The 25,417-nt window shown below is 35.0% G+C and overlaps 1 protein-coding gene across 14 annotated transcripts in view; it reads right to left on the reverse strand.

The window, feature by feature from the left end:
• Positions 1-364: 364 nt before the first annotated feature.
• The window catches only part of LOC101899622 (supervillin), a 668,298-nt gene continuing 643,245 nt past the window's right edge, over positions 365-25,417 (reverse strand). For 13 of the 14 annotated variants that reach the window (XM_059131927.1, XM_011292396.3, XM_011292394.3 and 10 more), the window contains 7 exons: positions 8,296-8,437; positions 7,686-8,229; positions 5,650-5,807; positions 3,564-5,582; positions 3,390-3,506; positions 1,433-1,563; positions 365-1,367 (listed from right to left, as the gene is read on the reverse strand). In XM_059131927.1, the coding sequence (XP_058987910.1) occupies positions 1,128-1,367; positions 1,433-1,563; positions 3,390-3,506; positions 3,564-5,582; positions 5,650-5,807; positions 7,686-8,229; positions 8,296-8,437 (3,351 nt within the window). In that variant the 3' untranslated portion in view covers positions 365-1,127. Of the gene's footprint in view, positions 1,368-1,432; positions 1,564-3,389; positions 3,507-3,563; positions 5,583-5,649; positions 5,808-7,685; positions 8,230-8,295; positions 8,438-11,669; positions 12,015-25,417 lie in introns of those variants that run through there. The other variant, XM_011292407.3, reaches the window with a different exon arrangement.

Consider the following 25,417-nt stretch of genomic DNA (forward strand, 5'->3'; position numbering starts at 1 on the left):
CACACGCCGTCGTTTAATTTTAGATTAAAAAAAAAACAAACACTTTGATATAGAATATACAATTTTTATTAAAATTTTATTTTATTTGAAAAAAGTATGTTGTTTTGCATAATATAACAAATTCCTAAATGATAAATACAATTACACATATATGCACATACACATTTATAAAGTCATTGTGTGTGTATGTACATATAATATGTGCGATTACAATTAACTTAAAACTTAAATGAAGGTTATATTTTGAATAATGAATGAAATATTATTATGGAGCATTAGCAGTTTTTAACTAAAAATATAAATTGTACTAAAACAAAAACTACAAAAGAAAAAAAAAATAAAAAATCTAAAACAAAAATTAAGCTACAAGAATTTATATTACTTTTATTCAAATAAATTTTGAAAATCTTAAACAAAATGAAATATTACAATCACAAATGAAGACAATATGATTTAATTTAAAACATAAGGGTTCCAAAAAAGAAAGGGAGAGAGAGACAGATTTGGAATATTTACAAATAAAAATAAAACAAAATATATAATTAAATGATACGATGAGTACGATTCTTTAATTCGATGGTAATTTAGGCTTGTAATAGAGTTTGGGTATATATGTATGTGTACGTAATAAGCATAATCAAGCGTGTATGAGTATGTGTGCAAACGCTGTAAATTACATATCCTAGTGACAATGTAAATCTTTATTTTATCAAAATCATGATGTGTGTAAAATTTTCTCAATTGCTTGTTTTTTATCCAAAAATTATTTAATTGCACAAAATGTTATGAAATATATGTATGTTAATAAAGCGTATATATTCTTTATAAAAAAGTTTAGCTTGCATGTTAGTTTGTTTTTTGTTTTCTTTATAAATTTTTCAAGTGTTAAGGCCTTATATTTTTGTTTGCTTAAATTTCTATTGTATATTGTTATCAAAAAATGTAAGACTGATTATGTTTGGTTCTACCCCGTGAGGGGGTATAAAAGTGATTGTTCAAAAATTTACGATATATGATATTTTTGCAGTATTTAGACTAATATGAGTGTATAAGCTTGTGCTGTTCATATATCAAATATGACAAGAAAAAGAGTTATCATTGTAAAATAGTTGTATAGCAAGAGAGCCTTAAAATAATCCCCTTTCCTTTTTCAGATTTGTTTGTTTCCACAATGGCATTTGTTCGAATTCACTACGTTGCAAACCCAACGCCTTTTCAAAATCATCAGTATTCAAATACAATTCTAGGCGTGTTGGATCAACGCCCTCCGGCAAGGGACGTGCTTTTAGCACCTCTAGAGGATATTCGGTTTGTAAAAGTTGTTCCAAAACATCGGCTATGGGTAAGGGTTCATTGGTGCGACCATCCTAGAAAAGAAATAAATGTATTAGATATTTTCTGAAAATATAAGCATTTTTTTTTTTAAATTTACTTGTAAATTAATGTCTTTAATATCATCCCGATCGCTCCAGTCAGGGAATAAAGCCTTAAAGGCAATTGGCTCCAAGCCGGCCCAAACGACATAACCTTTAATGCCATGGAATTGTTTTTCATTGTTTTCACCTAAAAAAGAGTTAAACAAGAAATTAGGTTAGAAAAATGGTTAAATATATAATCTGGGTTCCACATGACCGTGCGATTGTTAGTTTTCGATCAGAGGGGTATGGTTCATTTCAAATTCAAAGGGTTTTTATTAACAAAAATTTATGATATTTTTCATGATACATATTGAATAATATGAGGTATAAAGGAAGATTTGGACTTGGATGGATATGTGTTATAGTATCAGTCCTCGGAGGACTTCTAACCATGAAATTACTAAATATAAGATTTTATCCCCTAAAATAATAGTAGAAGTCCTTCAATATTTATGACCTATAAAATGAGTTCTATCTGTGGAATATCTGCGAGACATATTTGATTTGTGGAAGTTCTTAAAATATTGTCTATTTGTAAAAGTACCGCAGAAAACATAGAAAAAATTTGTAAACAATTTTCTGTCTACTAAAGAAAAGTCTCCCATAAATGATCTGTGCATTAAAACACCTCTAAACTTTCGTTCATCTGCAGGTATTTCACTAATTCAATACCTATTTAAGGTCTAATTTCTATTGAAGTCCTGTAAAGTGTCATCTTCTTACAGTAAACCTAAACTCTAAAAAAAGTGCGTCTTTCTGTGGAAGAGCTGTGAAACGTTTGCCGACAGATGTATACCCCCAGCCTTGAGCTATGATTATTCAAACTGTTGACCCTTTATGGGGGAGGCTCCGAAGCAGTTGGCCAATATTGACCAATTCGTATTCGACCTAAGACTGATAAAAAATCCATCTAATAAAGAAAAAGATATTGGTATTGGAAAAAATATAACAAAATCGAAGAATTATATCCAATTCTATGCGAAATCATAAATTCTATACTCATTTCAGGTTTCTGTTTGAGAGAAATATTTAAATATAGTAAGTTGTAAAGAATCACCGACCTGTTTGGCAAATTATGACAGATATAAGTAATGGAAACTGTGACCCTTTGTGGGTAAGGTACCAGAAGGGGTTGGCAGATATATATCATCTTCACCACAGATCTTGGATGTGTGAAATTTGAAGAGCGTTGGATGCTTATTTTGCTTTCTTTGAGCGATTTGTTTTTCAAAAATCTTAAACCCTAAGTGGGGGAGTTACCAGAAGAAACCATATATTTGTACCATATATTGTGTTGATGGAAATATTGAGATGTACCAAGTCTGAATAGAATCGGATGTTAATTTCGTGTTCGTTGACCTCTTGTGGGTGAGGTACCAAAAGGAGAGGACCGATATATCCCAATTTCACACCAGACCTTGGGCTAATAAAAATAATGAGATGTTTGTAATTTGAAGAGAATTGGATGCTTATTTCATTCCGTGTTTTTAATCATATTTTGAAAAATGGGCCAAAAAGACCAATTTGAAGACTCATTTGAGGGTTAACATTTTCTACCAAAATATTCCTCGTATTTTCATCTGTAATATTGCCATAGACACTATATGCTGAAAATCCACGAATTTAGAAGAATATTTCCAAGAGTGGGGAACCTGCCACTCTATTTAGGTTACTTTTTGAAGTAAACTTTCAAAACGCCGATACACTTTTCTTTTTTAGCTCTACTTTTATAATCTGCTGTATTTTCCCCTTACAATAAGAAATAATTTCAAATAATTGACCATCAAAAAAGTTATCCGAGCTTACACAGAACGAAGTCAGCCAGAAACTATATTTTTTAAATGAAATGCTGTCTCTTTGAAACTGATAGTAACTCCATTTACAAATCCACTTCAATTTGATTGCATATTGGAATTTGCAATTTAAATTATATATGTATATGTATTTAGTAATGTTGTCTCTTGAACATACCAAATTTAGCCTTCCAATATGACACTGCAGTTTCTAGGGCAGCTCTGCGCTCCGAAATCCAACGATTGACTCCCGCACGATTTTCATTTGTGGGGCTGCTGCGCTCATCAGTATTAACTACAAAAAACCCATAAGTTAATAACATTTCCAACTCTTCAACCCTTCACCACTCACTTTTAATATCCTCCAAAGGCCACCAACCCATCCAAAGCCACACAGAGTCACCATCATCCAACATAAATATGGTGGGCTGACGTGCATTATACAGTTGGGCCTGGGCAAAGGGATATGGCGTAATAAGATCTTGACATCTCAATGGCGATAGCAGTTCGCTGGCACTAAATACACCCTGAGTGCTTGAGAAATGGAAGAGTCGCGGTGTATAGTTATAGAATTTTGCTGTCTCATCACAGAGGCTACCATACAATTGTGCGGGTTGTGTAAAGTCACCACTTAGTATTTCTTTGAAATCCTCTACTTCTTTGGTTTCCTCCATCACTTCAATGGTTACGCTACTATCGGATTCAAATAAATCTTTGGGTTTTAAGTCTTTAAGTTTTTCGGCAGCTTTCTGGCAAACATCACGGGTATGGGCAGCAGACTGGCAACCATGCCATACATATATAATACCCTTTTCGCCATGTATCATCAGCATGGAAGAACGAGATCTCAACTGTTTGCCATGACAATCGACTTCTTTGAGGAGAGTTTCTTCGGGAACATTGCCAATGACTTGATAGAGGCGCCATTGGCTGCGTCTGGCCAAACTTTCCTCTCGGCGTCCTTTGTGCTGGCACATCACGCCAAATAAGCGTATAAATACGGTGGTTTCATCGCCCTGGGCAACACGCATTTGGGCACCCTTTTCCTTGTCCAATTCAACGGTAAGCAAGGCAGCAGCACCCTTTTCATTGGCGGTTGCTTCACTACCCTGCCATGTGAAATAGACACAACGATCTCTACCCACGGTACTACGATTTGAGATGCGCCCAGAGAGTTCTCGTACCGTAACATTGATTTGATAGATCCATTTGATGATGTAACTCTCAGCAGTGTAGAAGTGACCATAACTTTCGCTGTCTACCTTATCGAAATTGAATTCATTGATTTGCCATTTGTCACAGGTCTTGGAAATTATCTCAAAATGACGCATGCTATTGGTGTCATAGTAAAAGTTGCCGCGACCCAGATTCGCCTGTTCCAAAACAAGATTGGGTTCTTCATAGGGGTTGCCCTTAAAGAGGGCATTGCCATCTAAAGGCTTCACAGAATTTACACCATTTGTCAAATAATCCTTTTCCAAATCACCCCTCTCCACTTCAGGCCAATCGGCAAATTTCTCTTTGAACAGAGAGGTTTCCATGTTTTGAGTGATTTTACCCAGAATACACCAATCACCACGTTTATCACAACGTTTGGGGAAACTATAATTGTCGCGTGCTCCCACAATGCTGGCATACTGCATGGGGTTAACATAGCATTTGGAATAATCCACCAGGGCATCATCGTAATGTTCCTGGGCCAATTTAAGTGCAGCCCTCTTAAAGTCGGAGGGAGCATTTTTACCATTCCAAATGTACATTTCAGAGCCGAAATCGAATACCAAAACCTTTTTGCTGTCCAACATTTCGACCTTGGGTATACAGCCCCAGTATTTTTCAAATGGCACCAAAGAATCATCTTGGAATTCGTAGACTTTGTTGGTCTCAATCAAGCTGGCCTCAAACAAATCATCCTCATCCGCATGACCACTATCGGGTATAATATAGTCTTCGGGTTTCCCCAAAATTTCCCAGAATTTCTTCCAATGATGTTCGTTCATGAACTTGCCATCGGTCAAAATGACCTCCGAAGTGGCGGTACAGCCCATATCTTTATTTTCCACAATATAGGCACAGATTTTTTTGCTGCGTGAAATTTCAATGATATTGGCATATGAGCCGACATAACGGTACAAATTTGGACCATTGACCAAAATGAAACAATCACCACGATTCAGAGAAAGATATGAAGGTTCCACCAGACGTGTTTGTACATGCGTTCGGCCCTTGACATGCAATAACATCACCGGTTTATATGGAACCCACATTTGCACAAGTGGCAATGATGATGATTTCAATGAAACCGATTTGAAATCTTCAACCGAAGCCAAACCAGCTATTGCTTCAGCGGCCAAATTAGCACGTCCACCATCTGCAATGTAGTGAATTTTTGAATTAGGAGATGAATTTAAAATTTTAATATGATGTTGTTTACTTACATGACTCGGCACGAATTCTACGCATTTCACGCTCGGCAATGCCGGATTTTACTTCAGTATATTCCGAAGAGAGATCTGTGCGTGAGGCCAAATTACGTAGAGGATTACGAGCTGCCCGACGTCCTTTGGGCAATTGTATGTTGCGTTTAACAGCCAATCTGGAGGCAGAGGTGGAAAAAATGTAAAACGAATTAAAACATATATTTGAAATTATTTTAATATAAGTTATGGGGGAATATAGGGTGAAATGAAAAAACTGCAACAAAGTCAAAGTCATTTTTATACCCTCCACCATGGTATGGAGGGAATATTAAGTTTGTCATTCCGTTTGTAACACCTCGAAATATACATTTTGGACCCCACAAAGTTCTTGATCAGCATAAAATTCTATGTCGATTTAGAGATGTCCGTCTGTCCACCTGTGTAAATCACTCTAGCTTCCGAACGAATTGAAGTAGATTGATAAGATTTTACTCAAATATATATTATGTCTTCAGGACTTTTGGTATTGAAAATGGGCCATGTAGGTCTACGTTTTGGTATAGCCCCCATATAACCGTACCTCCCGATATTCGGTATTTTGATGATTTTAGCGACATTATTCAGCGGAATTGCTTCAAACTTGGTATTTGAAGTTCGTAATGAATACTACAGCCTAAGACAGAAAATTGTCTCTGCAGGTCCACGTCTTCGTATAGCCCCCATATAAGGGTACCTCCCGATATTCGGTATTTTGATGATTTTAGCGACATTATTCACCGGAATTGTTTCAAATTTGGTATTTGAAGTTCGCAATAAATACTACAGCCTAAGACAGAAAATTGTAAGTATAGGTCCACGTCTTCGTATAGCCCCCATATTACGGTTCCTCCCGACATTCGGTATTTTGATGATTTTAGCGACATTATTCACCGGAATAGCTTCAAATTTGGTATTTGAAGTTCGTAATGGATACTACAGCCTAAGACAGAAAATTGTCTGTGCAGGTCCAAGTCTTCGTATAGCCCCCACATTACGGTACCTCCCGACATTCGGTATTTTGATGATTTTAGCGACATTATTTACCGGAATTGTTTCAAATTTGGTATTTGAAGTTCGTAATGGATACTACAGCCAAAGACAGAAAATTGTCTGTGCAGGTCCACGCTTTCGTATAGCCCCCATATAAGGGTACCTCCCGATATTCGGTATTTTGATGATTTTAGCGACATTATTCACCGGAATCGTTTCAAATTTGGTATTTAAAGTTCGTAATGGATACCTCAGCCTAAGATAGAAAATTGTCTGAGCAGATCCACGTCTTCGTATAGCCCCCATATAAGGGTACCTACCGATATTCGGTATTTTGATGATTTTAGCGACATTATTTACCGGAATTGTTTCAAATTTGGTATTTGAAGTTCGCAATAAATATTACAGCCTAAGACAGAAAATTGTAAGTGCAGGTCCACGTCTTCGTATAGCCCCCATATTACGGTTCCTCCCGACATTCGGTATTTTGATGACTTTAGCTACATTTTTCACCGATTTTTTTCTAAGTTTCGCATTTAAATATTGTAATGGCTTATGACAAAAGTTACCTATGCAGGTCCGTGTCGTCGTATTGATCCTAATATAACAGCTACATTCGGCATTTCTAAGATTTTAACGGATTTTATTGTTTTTGAGAATTGCCAAATTCGTTCTAAATGGTAGAGGACCCCTTTGGTGACTCGCTTGAGAGTTATATGTTTTTACGAATACAATCTATAGTTATCGGTATTATTGCAGAAGGCACTATTACCTAAAATACAAGGATTCCAAGGAATCTTAAATCAAAAACTTTAAAGAGTTGAGAACTTGCCGCATTCATTTAGGTTACTCTGCTGTGTAACCTTTCAAACGATGATGCACTTTCAAAATCTACTGACATTTTCTTGTTGTACAGTTTTTCCATGAAGAAAACTGTAAAATCGATTTTGCTGCCCTTAAATATTTGGGGTACTGCAATAATTAATTAAATAACGCAGCTAAAATACCGCCTGTAAGTCCCTTACCTTTGCGTCGATTTAATGTGATCGAAATCTTCAATGTTGATACTCTCATCTTCCGGTGTTACCGGAGTGGTTGGTGACTTTTTCAATGCAAAGAATTTTTCAAATGTTTCTTCATCATCGAGTTTCGGTATAGCAACTCGTGCTCCACCTGTACCAGCACCGTGACTGGATGTAATACCACCAACTGTAATGCTGAGAACATCCTTGCTGTTGCCATTCTGTTTATTTTTATTATCCTTTTCATTATCACTATCCGAATTGCTGGATGAACTACGTTCGGCAATGACATTTCCTTCATTGATGCTCAGACTACGTTGGACCAAATGATGACCCACACCAACACCTGGTGTACGGCCACTGCCGGTGGTCATCATGGAGGGACTTTTGGCCAAACCCAATAACGGTTGATTGGCACTGCGTATAACGTGGAGGGGACATTTTTTGGCGGCCGCATTTGCCGAACGTTCAAATTGCAATTCAACAGGTGATTGGGCTTTCTTTTGAAGTCGACCAGCGACCGTGAATTTGGAGGCATCCGATTGTTCTGAAAAAAGCAACAATTAAATAAAGTTAGTTGGGTTTCAAATTAAGAAGAATGATTTGAACTTACCCACTCGTGTCTTCCAACTTTCTGAAGATGATTTCAGTTTACCCAAACGATCGGATACTTTGCCACCCTCAATGGCTGTCTTTATGAAGGGCGATGGGGCTAAGGGCTTGTCAGAGATATCATGGGCCAATGATATGGATTCCTGAAAAAATAAAACAAAAGGGGAAAAACATCTATGAGTAATTGTCAAAAAGTAAGAGGCACTGAAGTATAAAATTATTGTTATCAATTTGCAGATACCACCACAGCACTTGTGAAAATAAATCAAATAAATAGCGAAGAAAAGGTCTCTCTTGGAAAAAACTGGTGGTAAAAAGATGATCGATTGTTTATGACAAAAAACAATAATAAAATTTAAATTTAAAATTATTACAAGGCAATATAGTTGCAATAATTATATAACATATAATAATTTTCCCACTTTACTCCAATCTTATTTTTTTTTTTTTTTTTTTTGGCAAAAAATGATCAACAACCGGCTCAATATGGACCAGGGTTATTTAAATCTATAGACAAAAAAAATTTCGTCACTTTGCAACCATAAACATCAAAATCCATTAAAATTTGTATGTTTTCGAAATTTAAATAGCAATCAGACCTTATTTGGATGGACATAACTATGAAATGAATATGAATATTTAGATTACTAACATTTACACATTAAGGTGTGTCGAAAAATGATTAATTTTTTAAAAATATATATAAAAAAACAATATTACAAATAAGATATATATCCTAAGCTCTACATTAAATGTAACGAGATTTGCCTCAAAATATTGGAATCCCTTTGTATATATTCAAGTCTTTATAAAGGCCTTAAAAGTTTGATCTAAGAACCCGACACTCTTTTGCGGTTTTGGGTGAGATAACAAAGCTGCAACCAACTTCAGATTGCTGTCATTTCAAGGCCATTCGTCCGACAGCTGTTAAAATTATTCCAGTGACAGCTCATTATATTGTTTACAAGCGTACAAAAGAATTTAGAATTTTCGAGAAAAAATTATTCGTGATGGTATTCAAGCGTGAATTCTTTATATTTGGCTGAAAATCACAAGTAGCTTTCTTTAGATCACTCCAGCATTTAAATATGAATAAATCTTTTGTGTCTCGTACCATCGCTCGTTACCGTGATACTGGTAGCGTAGCCCGACATCAAGGAAGTGGACGAAAAAAAAAAACAGCAACACCAGCAGAAATTGATCGAAAAGTAAAGAAGCGACTTGATCGAAACCCGAGTCGCAGTAGCCGAAAACATATCGCAATATTCCATTCGGCAAATATTGAAAAATGAGTACGGGTTGACTTCCAAAAATGTCCAAGAACTTACACCGGAACAGAAAAAAAAAATAGACTCAAAAGAGCTAAAGAGTGGTTTCGCTTGGTAAACTGCCGAAATTGGTTTTCTCCGATGAGAAAACATGCATTGTCCAGCAGTTTGTAAACAAACAAAATGATCGTATTTACTTGCCAAAGAGGTCAACTGAAAATGTGCACCTTCGGTTGGCCACCAGAACTCAAGCGCCGGCCAGGGTGATGGTGTGGGCCGCCATAACAGCCGATGGTCGCTCACCGCTCATATTAATCGACCGTGACATTAGAATAAATGCCGAATATTATCGCGAAAATATTCTGGAGGGTGTATTAAAGCCTTGGGCACGCAAACATTTTGGCTGCAGACCTTGGACATTCCAGCAGGACTCAGCTCACGCCACATAAGAATGGTTACAAAATGAGGTTCCCCGCTTCATTTCCAGCGCACAATGGCCACCAAAATCTCCGTATACCAATCCGTTGGACTATTGTGTCTGGAGTATTATGGTAAGCAAGGTTGGGACTAAAAAATACCAAAGTGTCGATCACCTCAAGCAAGTGCTTCGCCGGAAATGTGCCAAAATACCTCAGGCTACATTCGGTCAGCGTGTGACGATTTCATTGGCCGTTTGAAGGCCATAATTCGTGCCATTGGTGACTAATTCGAACAAATCTAAACTTATTCTAAAATTTGATGCTATTTCCGACATTTTTTGCTTTCATTCAACAAAATTTAAAAAAATCGTATAGTTATCAGTAATATTGCCGAAAACACTATATACCTACAATGCAAGGATTCCAAGGATTTTTAATTTGAAATCTTCAGAAAATGTGGAAGATAGGGGAACCTGGTCTCTGAGGATCTTCATAGAATTACTTTATTATGCAGGTCGTATTTATTATCCAATTGAGATTATATTTTTGTTTGGCCCAAGGACAAACCCTATTGAAATTGGTGTGAATCGTTTCAAATGTAGATATAGCCTTCAACCGATTTCGGGTTTTTGGCACATCCGACCGAATTCAGTCTAGAAGCAAGTAAGTCAAATCAGTTGAGATATACCTATAGCTCCCATTCACATTCGTAATATGCACTCCACAAGAATGATATTTGGTACCAGATATCAGATACAGGCCAGTAATACCTCTGCCAAATTTTGTAAAGATCGTTTCAAATTTAGATATAGCTCCCATATATTTCTTCAATCGATTTCGGGTTAATTGGGCACCAAATGGCCAATATCAGTCCAAATGTCCTAAATTTTGACACATCTGACCGAATTCAGTTTAGAAGTATGTACATCAAATTTGATGAAAATCGGTTCAGATATAGCTATAGCTCCCATATAAATGTTTCATCCGATTTGGTGTTTAAGGCCCTCACATTCGTAATATGCACTCCGCAAGCATGATATTTGGTACCAGATATCAGATACAGCCCAGAAATACTTCCACCAAATTTTATCAAGATCGGTTCAGATTTGGATATAACACCCATACATATCTTCAACCGATTTCGTGTTAATTGTGCGGTTTTAAAATTTTTATGAATGAACATTTGTATTGCCACATTTTTATATCCAAATAACGTTATGACCCACCTTAATGTTTTGCTATGCACTATAACAATATAGATCATATTGTCGAGAGCACTTTAAGCTGTTTAAATCCTTATATGGTATAATTCCACTTTTGTACAAATATGGAAATTTCATTCGTTTTTTTTTTCACAATGGACATTAGGTAAGAGATTAATTTAACTATTATGGATTGTGCAAAAGATTCAATGACAGGTGTAAACGTTGAAAGGCGACGGACCACACATCTACTCAATACAAAGTGATAAATTGTTTTGGCAAATCTAGGGAGGTCAGCACGAAACTTTATTCAGGGACATGATAGGAAACCATTTGCTTCAATTTCAATTGATTTCTAATGAAACAAATTCTTATCTTGTTAAACTGAAAAAAATACAAATTAATTGCGTTTCGTTTTTTTCTTGTTTTCAATTGATATTTGTCAAATAAATGTTTGACAAAGAAAAAAACCCAATTCACTCTCACCTTAATGTCGTCAACATTTTCAATCGCTTCATTATTATCCATTTAATTTTGAATTTAATTTCAAATAATCTAATGTAAATCTTTTTTTTTCTCCTACTACACAAATGACACACCCGGAAAGTTAGTAATTAGCGCATATTTACAAAATGACCAATAATTATTTACACGATTTTTGTTAGTTTTGTATAGTTTTAGAATTGTTTGTTTTATTTTTTTTATTAACAGTTGAATGCGAATTATTTACACAAATTTGCCACTAAACAGCTAACCAAAAATAATTTCGTAAGCTATTCTCTAGAGAGAAGACTGCTTGATTGTTCTATCTCAATTTGTTATAAACAAAATACTAAAACAATTTCAATTTCATATTTTCTTTGGCAGTAATTGTTTGAGTTCTGCGCTCCATTGGCAAAAGATATTTAGGCGAGAAATAAAAAAACAGCAACAAAAAAGTTAACTAAATTCGTTTGTTTCATTTTTATGGAGAGTAGATCCCAAAAACCTACAAGAGAATGAGAGAGGACGCAAAACGTATTACAGGGATGGATGATAAGAATTATCAAAAATAAAGTATATAGTTTTTGGCTAAAGGATCTTTTGTTTGGATCATCGAATAATAAATGGGACTACTAGGCAAAACCAATTTTTGAAGGGTGTAGCGTGGTCTTAAAGAGCCAAATTTTTGTTATTTAAAAAAACTTAAGTTTTGTAGATTTCTGGAGAACATTTACAGTGATATCCCGAACATTTTTGTTGATATAAATTTTATTAATATTTTGTTAAACATTTTTGATCTTATAGACAACAAAATAAATTACTATATCCTTTGCACGATATGAGCCATTTATACCCTGGTAAGGGTATTAAGTCTTTGTGCATTTGTTTGTAACATGGAGAAGGAAGCGAGATAGACCCATAGTTACTTTTGAGGATCTTCAAAGAATCGCTTTCTGAGTCGATTTATACATGTCAGTCCCTCCCTCTGTCCATGTATGTTTTTGAGCAAAATGCAGGTCGCATTTATTATTGGACTGAAATTTTCCAAACAATATTTGTTTGGCCCAAGGACGAACCCTATTGAAATTGCTGAGAATCGTATCAAATTTAAATAAAGATCTCGTAAATATCTTCAACCGATTTCGGCTTAATTGTGCTTCAAATGGCCAATATCAATCCGAAAGACCGGAACTTTGGCACATCCGACCGAATTTAATCTAGAAGCAAGTACGTCAAATTTCGTGAAAATCGGTTCAGATAGCGTTTTTGCTCCCATATATATGTTTCATCCGATTTGTTATTTTACTACATAACATTCGTAATATGCACAACACATTAATGATATTTGATACAGATACAGTCCAGAAATACCTCTGCCAAATTTTATCAATATCGGCACAGATTTGGATATAGCTCCCATGCACAGGGTGAAATAAAAAAAAAACGGCAACAAAGTCAAAAGCCATAATGTTTACACTTTTTTCAAATTTTATTGAATGAAAGCAAAAAATTCGGAAATAGCTTAAATTTTAGAATAAGTTTAGATTTCTTTGAATTGGTCACCTTTGGCACAAATTATGACCTTCAAGCGGCCAATGAAACCGCTCTGCGGTATTTCGGTCCGTTCCCGGCGAAGGGCTTGCTTGAGGTGATCGACACTTTAGTATTTTTTAGTGCCAACCTTGGTTTCCAAAATTCTCCAGACACAATAGTCCAATGGATGGCTATCCGGAGATTTTGGTGGCCATTGTGCGCTGGAAATGAAGCGAGGAACCTCATTTTGGCTGTTATGGAGACCCACATTCACCATGGCCGGCGCTTGAGTTGTAATGGCCAACCGAAGGCGCACATTTTCAGCGGTTTACAAACTGCTTTAGCTCTTTTGGGTCTATTTTATTTCTGTTGCGGTGTAAGTTCTTGCACTTTTTGAATGGCTTTACCCCAAGCTCATTTTGCAATATTTGCCGAATGGAATATTGCGACGAGGTCGCTTCGATCAAGTTGCTTCTTTATTTTCGAACCATTTCTGCTGATGTTTCTGTTTTCTTCCGTCCATTTCCTTGACGTCGGGCTACGTTACCAGTACTTTGTGGGGGAGGTACTTTATTGAGTGGACCGATATTGTCCATTTTCGCGCTTGACCTGGCAGTAATGCAAAAAATTAGGATTTGCAAAGTTGGGGCAAAATCGGATTATCCTTTCGCTTTCTGTGCATTAAATTATTTTCTTTGAAAATGTTGATAATTTGTGGGGGAGGTACCAGGAAGAGTGGACCGACATTGCCCATCTCCGAACTCGAATGAAACCTAGGGTCTAAACCCGTTATTTCGATGAGACACAATTTGACAATATCAAATTATATATTCCAATTAAATTCTCCCATCCCTGTGGCAATACTCTAATTAAGATTGATGTGCCAAAGTGCTGATAAAGATATTAAATATTGATAAGATAACAACGTTGTAGAAATAAACACATTTTTTTCTTTAATTGTGTTATTGTTAGGGTAGATGTGCAGGGTATTTTGAGTTCTCAATTGAAGGGAATTAAATGAAATTGTATGTTTTAATTTTTAAGGAAAAAATATATTTTAAATGTGTAATTACACATGAAACTCAATATATGAATACATTTCTGTTTGATCTCCGCAAAATTGTTATCGGATAAATTGATTTCATTATTTTGAATAAACGATTCACCTATTAATATTATACAACATATGTCTGGTATTGAAAATAAGTCGTATTTTGGTCATATTTCATGCATTCTTTGGCTGAACACAGTGTTGATTTTATATTGGGAACTGAAAATGGACCTAAGCCTTATTTACACTGTAATCCAAATTACGCATTTCAAGAAGATTCGTCATTTATTTGCCATATATTCAAAGTAATTGACTATCTAAATATGACGACATGTTCAGTGAAAATAGGTCCCAATATTCCTTTTATTCGCAGTGAAAGACGCATCTCATATAATACAAAATTAACAGAAATACACCAAGAGATAGATACATATCTCTTCCTCTCTCGCTCATATCCATACTCTTTGATCCCCATTAAAAAATGGATACCACTGCAATACATGCATACATTTGTGCATGCTTTCTTGCACATGCACTTGATAACAGAAAACTCTCACTTTAACATAGCATTTCTCTTAAAGCACAGCCAAAAGCCCAATAACAGTGATCGATTTTCTCTGTGGCAATTAGTCTCTCTCTCTCTCTTACTTTGGTGCGTCTCCCTTTGTTGTGGGGGGACCCAAACAAAACAAAAACATACGAAATTGATTAAAAACTATCAACAAAAGAAAAAACCAGATAAAAAGACAGACACCGAGACAACTGTAGACATTTGTACATCCATACATACACAAATGTTAAATGGGGGTACATATGTGTACCCTGATATTTGTACACATGTGTGTATGTACACTTTTGGGACATCGCAATAATTCGTCAAAATAAATCCAATGACTCACTTAAATTACTGATAAAAGCCAACAACAACAACTGCTATGCTGAACATACTGATTTATTTGCGTAAAATACAACAGCAACATCAACAATTCACAAAATATGGGTGTACGACGTACACTGTACGTAAATGTGCAGATTTATGTTAAGTAACCAATGTTTATCAATGACAAATAGGTATTTGCACATTTTTTTATTTATTAATATTTATTTTGCAAATTGGTTAAAGAAAAGACTGAACCCTCCAGCAGAAGCGTCTTCAATGTGACGATACCTTATAAACGTATTGGAAATGATGATCATTACCTCTGAGGGATCTCATGCATTTCAAACTTTAATATTTTGGATTATCGGAAGTTATGAGTAGCACAAGGAAAATCATTTTTTTCCATTTGGGGATATATCAGTCTTCTGCTTCTGCTATTTCTTCTTTAAAAGTTCGATATATTCAAAAAATAATCAAATATCTCAATTAGAAAGAAGGCAGACGAAATGAAGTTATGTGTCACGTTTGGTTGGCACATCATAAAATGTGAAATAAGTGACAAACTTTCTTCAAAAGTCCAATATTTTTATACCCTCCACCATATGTGGGAGGGTATTTTAAGTTCCGTTTGTAACTCATCGAAATAATAATTTTAGACCTAACAAAGTATATATATTCTGGATCAGCGTAAAATTCTAAGACGATTTACACTGTCCGTCCGTCTTTCCGTCGGTCTGTTGTAATCAGACTAGAGTCAAAACGAATTAAGATGGGAAGATAAAATTTTGCACAGACCAGTCCTTTGTCAGGTAAAGTTCCAAGATGGTCTATATCGGTCCACGATATCGTATAGCCCCCATATAACGGTACCTTCCGATATTCAGTATTTTGATGCTTGTAGCTAACTATTTCAATGGAATTGTCTGAAAATCCACACAAGAAGTTCCTTTTGAGTACTTTACCCCCTGGGAGAGAATTGTCCATATAGGTTCACGATATCGTATACCCCCACACACTACGGTACCCCCGGTATTCGGTATTTTCATGATTTTAGCTACATTTTTCAATGGAATTGTGGGAGATTCTACACAAGGAGTTCTTTTTGAATACTTTACCCCCTAAATAGGTCCAAAAACCACCCAAGAAGTCCCTTCTGAGTACTTTATTCCCTGTAGGGAGTACTTTATTTATGTAGGTCCACGATATTATATAGTCTCTAGACAACGGCATCCCCCCATTATCGGTATGTTCACAATTACAGGAACATTATTCACCGGAATTGTTTCGAATTTCGTATATGAAGCTCATAATGGGTTGTAAAACCTATGACGGAAAATTGCCTAAGTAGGTCCTGGTCTTAATTTAGCCCACATTTGACGGCACCTCCCTTTATTCGGTATTTTGATGACATTACCGACATTTTTTTCCGGAATTGTTTAAAATTTGGTATTTAAGTTTATAATGGGTATTAGAGCCTATGACAAAAAAAATTATTTATGTAGAACCACGTCTTTGTAAGTCCATATATATAGGTCTTCCTTGAACTGTATATTTCGACGACTTTTTGGACCATTCCTTTCAGGTACCTCCCCCACAAGGCGTCAAAGTTTTGAATAACTAAAACGATTATAAAATCTGAAATAAGCATCCGGTTCTCGTCATATTTCTCAAATCCTATTATTTCTACTAACACAAGATCTGCCGAGAAGATGGGATATATCGATGAACTCCTTCCGCTACCTCCCTCACAAAGGGTCAAAATTTTGAATTACCACGAAGCTGATAAAACGCGAAATTAACATCCGATTCTATTCAGACATGGCACTACTCAATATTTCCGTAAACACAAGATCTGTTAAAAATATGGTCGAGATCGTACCATTTCTTCTGGTACCTTCCCCACAAAGGTCAAAAAAATATCACATATCTCATATAAAGTAAAGGAAGGTGTCAATATAGTCGAAACCTGGTTCGTCGCAATATGTATATCATATTTATTTAAGTCCGATACGAAATGGATAATATTGGCAAATTTCTTCGGGTCTAGAGGGTCAACAATTTGAATAATCATAACAGAAGTCAAAATATATTTAATCAACCGAACATTGACTGAGGGTATATATTTGACGGCAATACCTACTATTGCTTTTTAACTTGTTTTTTAGATTTTTCAAGGAAAATCTAATTTTTTGTTAGTTGCCCCGATGTAACCCATTGCTGTAACAATCGGATCATGATTTGTGCTTTTTTTAAACTATATTTGATTGATGCTTTAATGTATTTATAACTTATATCTTATTAATATAAAATACGGAAACGAGGGAACAATTAAGCAGTATTGTAAACCTTAACCCTCAATTTTGACGCTAACTGTATAAATTTATCTAATTCCAGTTGAATGTCTAGAATGAAAATATTTATTGATATTTGCCATTTCAATCAATTTTTTCTCTCTTCCATTTTGGGTTCATTTCTAAGCGGCAAATCTGATAGACAAGCCCACACAAAATTGTTTTTTTTTTTTTTTTTTCAAAATAAAAATAGCAGATGACACCTTAAGTTAAACGATGAATGAACGTTGTGTATAGAGAACAACTAAAAGAAAGAATGTAAAAGATAGGTGAGAAAACAAGCTACATCTACAAATAAACAATAGTTATTGAACGGTACACCGCCTATTTGCATATTTCAATAAAATAACTTAAATTTAATAATTATATTGTTTAAATAATAAATACTATTTTATAGCTATTTTGCAAACATCGATTACATAAGGTACAGATCAGTCTTGTCTTGATTGATTTATTTGCATTGTTTGTTTGTTTAGGTATGTAAATACTACCGTTGTCCACTCATAGTGTTCCAAGCCTCCCAAGCAATTAATTGCTACGTTCGAAATCAAGTTGTATCATTTCTAAGGAATTCCTTGTTCGCAGACAATAAAAATGATTTTACATCGAAAAAAAAAAAAAAAAAAAAAATCAAACAATTCCCATTCACTCATATAAACGGGTTGGCTGAATGGACATTTCTCCAGTATCAAACAAAAGGAAATCAAATCCGAACGGTGGTGACCATAAATGAGTCATATAATTTCTGACTGACTGTCTGTCCGTCTCTCTCCCCACTTTGTTCAACAAGACGACAATATTGTGTGCGAGTCATTTAATATTAATGCGATAAATATTGGATGAAACGGAATTAACATAAAAAAGTTATAGTTTTGATCGAATAGTGAGTTATAGTTTCACAGATATTTTGAATGAGTGGATCGAATGATGAAAAGAGTTGTTGCTAATTTAGTAAACAATGCCAATCTCTATACCAAGAAAGTTCGTTTTTGTTGTCTTAAAATAAAAATGTTTTATATAAGAATTATTTTATAATGCTTAACATTTTAATTCCTTCAAATTAATCGTCATTTATTTGGTTTAAGACTTTCCAAATATTTGAATATAAAATGTAACTTTATTCCACAAAAGGGACTGAAAAAAAAACAAGTTAAAACGTATCAGTCGGGTTTGCCGACAAATTTATACCACCAGCCTATGTTCGATTATTTAAATATATTTTGATTTGTGTTATGATTAATATGATATAAATATTGCGCCCTGCCTGGATTGGACTTTATTGGTAACTTCCTTCACTTTATATGAGATGTGTGACCATTTTTAGAAAATGTTACACTTTTTTGAGCGTTTTGTTTTTCAAAATCTTGAACCCAATGTAGATCAGGTAGCAAAAGAAATGGTCCGATCTCTATTATCTTTATAACGGATCTTGTGTTGATGGAAATATTTTAGATGTACCATGTCTGGAATGGAATCAGATGTTGATTTCGCTTTTTTTATGAGCTTCATGGATATTCAAAATTTTGAGCGTTTGTGGGGGATGTGATGCAGTGGATCAATTTTGTCCAATTTCACACCTAATTTAGCACTGACGCAAATATTAGGATATGCAAAGTTGGAGCAAAATCGGATTATCGTTTCTCTATCTGTGCAAAAAATATGTTTTTTTTTTGCAAATTTCGACCATTTCTGGGGGAGGTACTAGAAGGAGTGGACCGATATATTCCATCTTAACACCAGACCTTGGGTTAATATAAATATTAAGTTGTGTGAATTTTGAAGACAATCGGACTCTTACATATTTTATGAGAGTTGTAATTATTTAAAATTTTGACCCTTGGTGGGGGAGGTACCAGAAATAGTGGACCGATATTGTCCATTTGTCCATGCACCTGCAAAATCAGATTATCGTTTCTCTTTCTGTGCAAAAATTATTTTTTGAACATTTCGACCTTTGTGGAGTAGATGCTAGAAGGCGTGGACCGATATTGCCCATCTCCGAGCTCGATCTAAATTTGACAAAAATATTAAGATGTACCAAGTTTGGAAATCGGATACTCCCTTCGAGAGTTATCGTGCGCACCAGCCAGCCAGACGGACGGACATCGCTGGATCGACTCCAAATGTTCTGAAACGGATTTGGTCCAAAGAGACCTAGGGTCTAAAACCGTTATTTCGACTAGGCACGTTTTGACCGTATCAAATGATATATACCCTCTGTAGCCATATGGCTGAGGGTATAAACACTGTGTCCAACTGAACGAGCTGTTGGAACGAATCTAAAATTTTACGGTGGACTTTTCGCTGACGAAGTAGCGGGCACTTGCTAGTCACAATAGAGTATAATTATTAAATCTCAAATAGTTTTAGGAAAAAATTAAAAAAGAACTCTTGATATTTTACAAGGCGAAATATTTTTTAAGACCTCGTAATTATAGCTCTGGTTGCCTTAGAATAAGTTTTCTTAAAAACTGTGTCTCATATAACATTGAAAGCCTTAGGAAAAAAAATTATTTATTTTCAGAACAGTGTTGGCTTGTTTGTTCGGAATACCATAGTATTTTGTTCTTGCAAAATGGTCAGGCTTAATCCCTTTATTGTTGTTTTTATAAAAACAACGTTTATTTATTAGTGGAGAACGATGGTAATGTAAGGCAGGGAATCCCCATCAGTTCATCAACAAGTGGAGAAGGATGTAAATGTTTATAAGTGCGGTTGTAAGATTTAGAAGAATTTCCAAAAGAATTTTAGTTTTATTTAATTCTTTGGTTCCTCTTCTATTGAGCTTACGATCTCGTCACTTGGGTAAAAAAAATGTTTTTTTGTCATAGAAGTTATTTTTAAAATAACTTCTGGGGAGAATATCCCAGACAAAAAACAAGAGAACTGATGAGGATCGGTGGCTCCTTCCGAAACCTAGGTATTCCCTGCCTTACCCCCTGGTAAACATTACCATCGTTCTTCACTAATAAACAAACGTTGTTTTTTTATAAAAACAACAATAAAGGGATTAAGACTGACCATTTTGCAAAAAATTATTTATTTTCCTCAAATTTTTGGATTTTTTTTGAGATTCACAAATCTATATTTTCTTGTAAACCCTTCAAAATCATACTAAAAAAATTATTTAAAATAAAAATCCACAATTATTGTTTTCATGGCCTTATATAACCTTGATAGCCTTAGGAAAAAAATATTTATTTTCCTCAACATTTTTGATTTTTTCACAAATCTATATTTTGTTGTAAACTCTTCTCATCATATTGAAAATAACTTCAAATAATATAACTGCTTAAAATTTGTTGTGGTCATCATGAATTTCATGACCTATACCCATCTTTTGATGCATTTTCCATTTGAATTAACAAATGATGTCACATTTTGTGTGTATGTGTGTGTTTGTTGAATATTTGTTGACCCAGAGACCAAATAAACGAGACACCAACAAAAAACGAAGTGCAAAGGGGGTCATATTCATTTGAATTCTTTTAATGCAACAAAAGCCAAGCCAATGACCTTTGACTTTAAGACGAAATAAGTTTTTGTCTATTTTTTTTTTTTTTTTGTTACATTGTAACTATGGCTGCGCGCATTGACCAAACAGCCATGAGCTTTTAGCTTAGCTTCTCGCTCTTCTTGCCGATATTGAAGATAAGTAATCATGGAGGGGAGGAGATCCATGCCATCATCATAATGCCGAGAGATATGCTCTCAAGTCAAGCCACTGTGGGGAGATGGAAAACTTATCCATTTGCCTTTGGCTGGCAACCCGTGGCTTCACTTCACTCCACTCCACTCATCTCTGCAGCTGAAGTGTTTGATTGGCTTTAATTTAGATTTATTTATTTTTATTGTTATTACACAATTACTTTTTTTATTTATTATCATTATTATTATTATTAATATAATGGGTGAGTAGCTACTAGACTTTCGGTGAGTGGCAGGCAAGTTCTTTGAAAATGAAGTAATTGAAGAAATTATGTTATTGTTATTCTTGGTTTTGAAGAAGATCGGCAATTGAATTGTAGAATAATAAAGTTCAAATCGAACTGACGATTTTATTTCCCATCCAAACAATTAATTTACAAAATATTTATTGTTTAAAGCTTTTTGATCTATTAAAGATTAAGAAACAAGTTACCATCAGCCAATGTTCGATTATTTAAATATATTTTGACTTTTGCTATAATTACTCAAATTGTTGGCTCCTATGGAGTAGGTTCAGAAGGAATGGGCCAATACTGTGCATTTCGTATCGGACCTAAATAAATATGATATAAATATTCCGACATACCAGGTATGGACTTTACTGGTTACTATTATGAGATATGTTTTTAAAAATGTTAAAAAGTGCGTGAGGTACCAGATAAAGTTGACCAAAGTATTCTATTTTCATCTAAGGCATGTAGAAATATTGATATGGAAATTGTCCGATCTCTACACTTTTTATAACAGATATTGTGTTGATGGAAATATTGGGATGTCTTGAATGGAATCGGATGTCAATTTCGCTTTTTATGATCTTTATAGATATTCAAAATTTTGACCCTTTGTAGGGGAACTACCAGAAGGTGTTGTCCGATACATCCCATCTTCGCATCAGATCTAGTGTTAAGAGAAATAATGGGATGTGGGAAATATAAAGAGAACCTGATGCTTATTTCGGATTTTATAATCGTTTTGGTTTTTTAAAACTTTGACCCTTTGTGGGGGAGGTACCAGAAGGAATGGTCCGTTCTCTACCATCTTTATAACAGATCTTGAATTGATAGAAATATTGAGATGTTCGAAGTCTAAATGGAATCTGATATAAATTTGGCGGTTTATGAGCTTCATATATATATTCAAAATTTTGACCCTTTGTGGGGGAAGTACCAGAAGGAGAAGACCTATGTATCCCATCTCAAGACCAGACCTTGGGTTAATAAAAATATTGTTATGTGTGTTATTTGAAGGCAATCGAACCCTTACATCACATTTTATAAGAGTTAGAACTATTAAAAATTTTCGACGCTTTTTGGTGGAGGTATTTGATGGAGTGGGCCGATATTATTCATTTTTGCACCTGACTGCGAACTGAGGCAAATATTAGGATTTGTAAAGTTGGAGCAAAATCGGATAATAGTTTCTTTTTCTGCGCAAAAAATATATTTTTGAGAATTTCGACTTTTTGTGGGGAAGGTACCAGAAGAAGTGGGTCGATATATTCCATCTTAACACCAGACCTTGGGTTAATATAAACATTGGGCTGTGTGAAATTTGAAAACAATCGGACTTTTACATCACAATTAACAAGAGTTGTAATTATTCAAAATTTTGAACCTTTGTGGGGGAGGTAACTGATGGAGTGAACCGATATCGTCCATTTACGCACCTGACCTAGCACTGATGCGAATATTTGTTGTTGATTCGCAAGAGGCTTAAAATTAGATTAAAATTATAATCTGCTGAATTTCGAGGTCATTTTATCCTTACTTAAAAATGAACAAAGCCATCACTCTTTTTTGAGTGACTTTGGAATATAGAGTATAATACAGGGTGAGATAAAAAACTGCAACAAAGTCAAACGCCACAAAATTTAGTATCAAATTTTAGTATAAATTTTGATTTGTTCGAATTGGCCACCTTTGGCACGAACTATGGCCTTCAAACGGCCAATGAAACCGTCACACGCTGCCCGAGTGTTGCTCTGCGGTATTTTGGCCCATTCCCGTCGATCTTGCCAACCTTGCTGACCAAAATACTCCAGACACAATAGTCCAACAGATTGGTATCCGGAAATTTTGGTGGCCATTGGCGCTGGAAATGAAGCGAGGAACCTCATTTTGTAACCATTCTTGGGTGATGCGTGCTGAGTGCAATGGTGCTAAATCCTGTTGGCATGTCCAAAATCTGCGGCCAAAATGTTTGCGTGCCCAAGGCTTTTATACAACCACCAGAATATTTTGCGATAATATTCGGCATTTATTCTGATGCAACGATCGACTAATACGGGCGGAGAGCGACCTTTGGCTATTATGGCGGCCCACACCATCACCATGGCCGGTGGTTGAGTTCTGGTGGCCAAACGAAGGAGCACATTTTCAGCTGAGCTCTTTGGCAAGTAAACACGATCATTTTGTTTGTCTACAAACTGCTGTATAACGTATGTTTTCTCATCGGAGAGAACCAAATTCGGCAGTTCACCATTTTCGGCCAAGCGAAGCAACTCTTTAGCTCTTTTGAGTCTATTTTCTTTCTTGCTCATTTTTCAATATTTGCGATTGGAATATTGCGATTCTTCCGTCCACTTCCTTGACGTCGGGCTACGCTACCAGTATCACGGTAACGAGCGATGGTACGAGACACAAACGATTTATTCACATTTAAATGCTGGAGTGCTCTAACGATAGCCACTTGTAGTTTTCCAGCCAAATATAAACAAATCACACTATCACACATGAATTCCATCACGAATAACTTTTTTGTGTGGAAAATTCTCACCAAAATGCTTATGTACGCTTATAAACAATATAATGAGTTGTCACGAGTAGCTTAGAAATGACAGCAGTCTGAAGTTGGTTGCAGTTTTTTTCATCTTACCCTGTAGAGTATAAAATATATGTTTTTTGTTTTACTTGCAGGAATACTCCATCCCAAACTGGAGTGGAAAACTAGCATTTCTGAGATCTGATCAAAATTATTTTTGTTAATTTTTTTTTGTTTGCCAAGGTTAAAGCTTTAATCGTATTTCTGGAAATATTTTTACCAAGGCTAAAAGTGTTTGTGTGAAAATATTTTTTTCCAAATGTGTCACAGTTATAATCAAGATTTAAAGAGTAGAACTATTATTAGGAAATTTAAAAAATAAAAACTCTTGCTATTTTCAACTTTTTTTAAGGTGTGCCAAAGTGGTTCTCTATAGGTATATTGTTCCATTTTTTGCTGTTGCTATCTTGGCGAATATAAAAGGTGGTTTCCCACTAATTGGTTTGTTACGCTTGATTTCATTCTCGTCGAAATATTTATTTAGAAGCTAAACAAATTAAATGGGGAAAATAAACTTTATTTGTTTGTAAACAAATTCATTTAGGCGACATTAGTGTGGGGATAGGTGACACGGACGTCATCACTGCCACTCAAATCGATAACTGGCTGTTGGGCAAATAACGAGTCTGGTACCTAGAATTGTTATTATCACCTTACTTTTTTGGGAATTGTAGATTGTTGGAGAGTTTATTGAGCGATACCAATAAAACTGTAGATACGATAAAAAATTGGAAAATTTTTAAAAATTTGCAGAAACAAAATTATTGTTCTTCCTATTACAATATAATACAATTATATTGTCTTTTTCAATCAAATTACATTTTATCAAACTCTTCAAAAGAATTTTATCTCAAATGCCCTTTTTATCGCATTTAAATATTACAAATTGTTGTAAGTTGTAAAACAAAATTACAGGTGTATATTTTTTTAATCATTCTGGAATGTTGACTTTGCGAAAGAACGAAAACAAAATATTTACATTTCTTTTTTATGACAAGTATTTGTAAATGTAGTGTTTTATTGTTGCTACTAGGTCGTGATATGATAAAGCAAATGCTAAAAAATTATTTGCACTCAAAGTTAATGAACAAAGCTCGATGGAAGGTCTGTGTGCGTGTGTGTGTGTCATCCATTTATGCCATTAGGGAAATTACAAACAACAACAGATGTTTTGCCCGTGTAAAATGAGCCCGATTTTTATTGGCAATTAAAAAACGGAAACTATTTCTAAATCAATTTTGAAATATTTACAAAATTTTTGACGTATTTGGAAACACGATATGGAATGAATATATATTTTTTTAAGAGTATTTTTGTCTCAGAAATCATCCACCTAAATGTTTCACGGAACTATTTTGCTTAATCCAGGTGGAGTGCAACTTTGACCTTAAAATGTGTTTTTATGGCC

Source organism: Musca domestica, unplaced genomic scaffold (assembly GCF_030504385.1).
Source record: "Musca domestica strain aabys unplaced genomic scaffold, Musca_domestica.polishedcontigs.V.1.1 90, whole genome shotgun sequence".
Lineage (NCBI taxonomy): Eukaryota > Metazoa > Arthropoda > Insecta > Diptera > Muscidae > Musca > Musca domestica.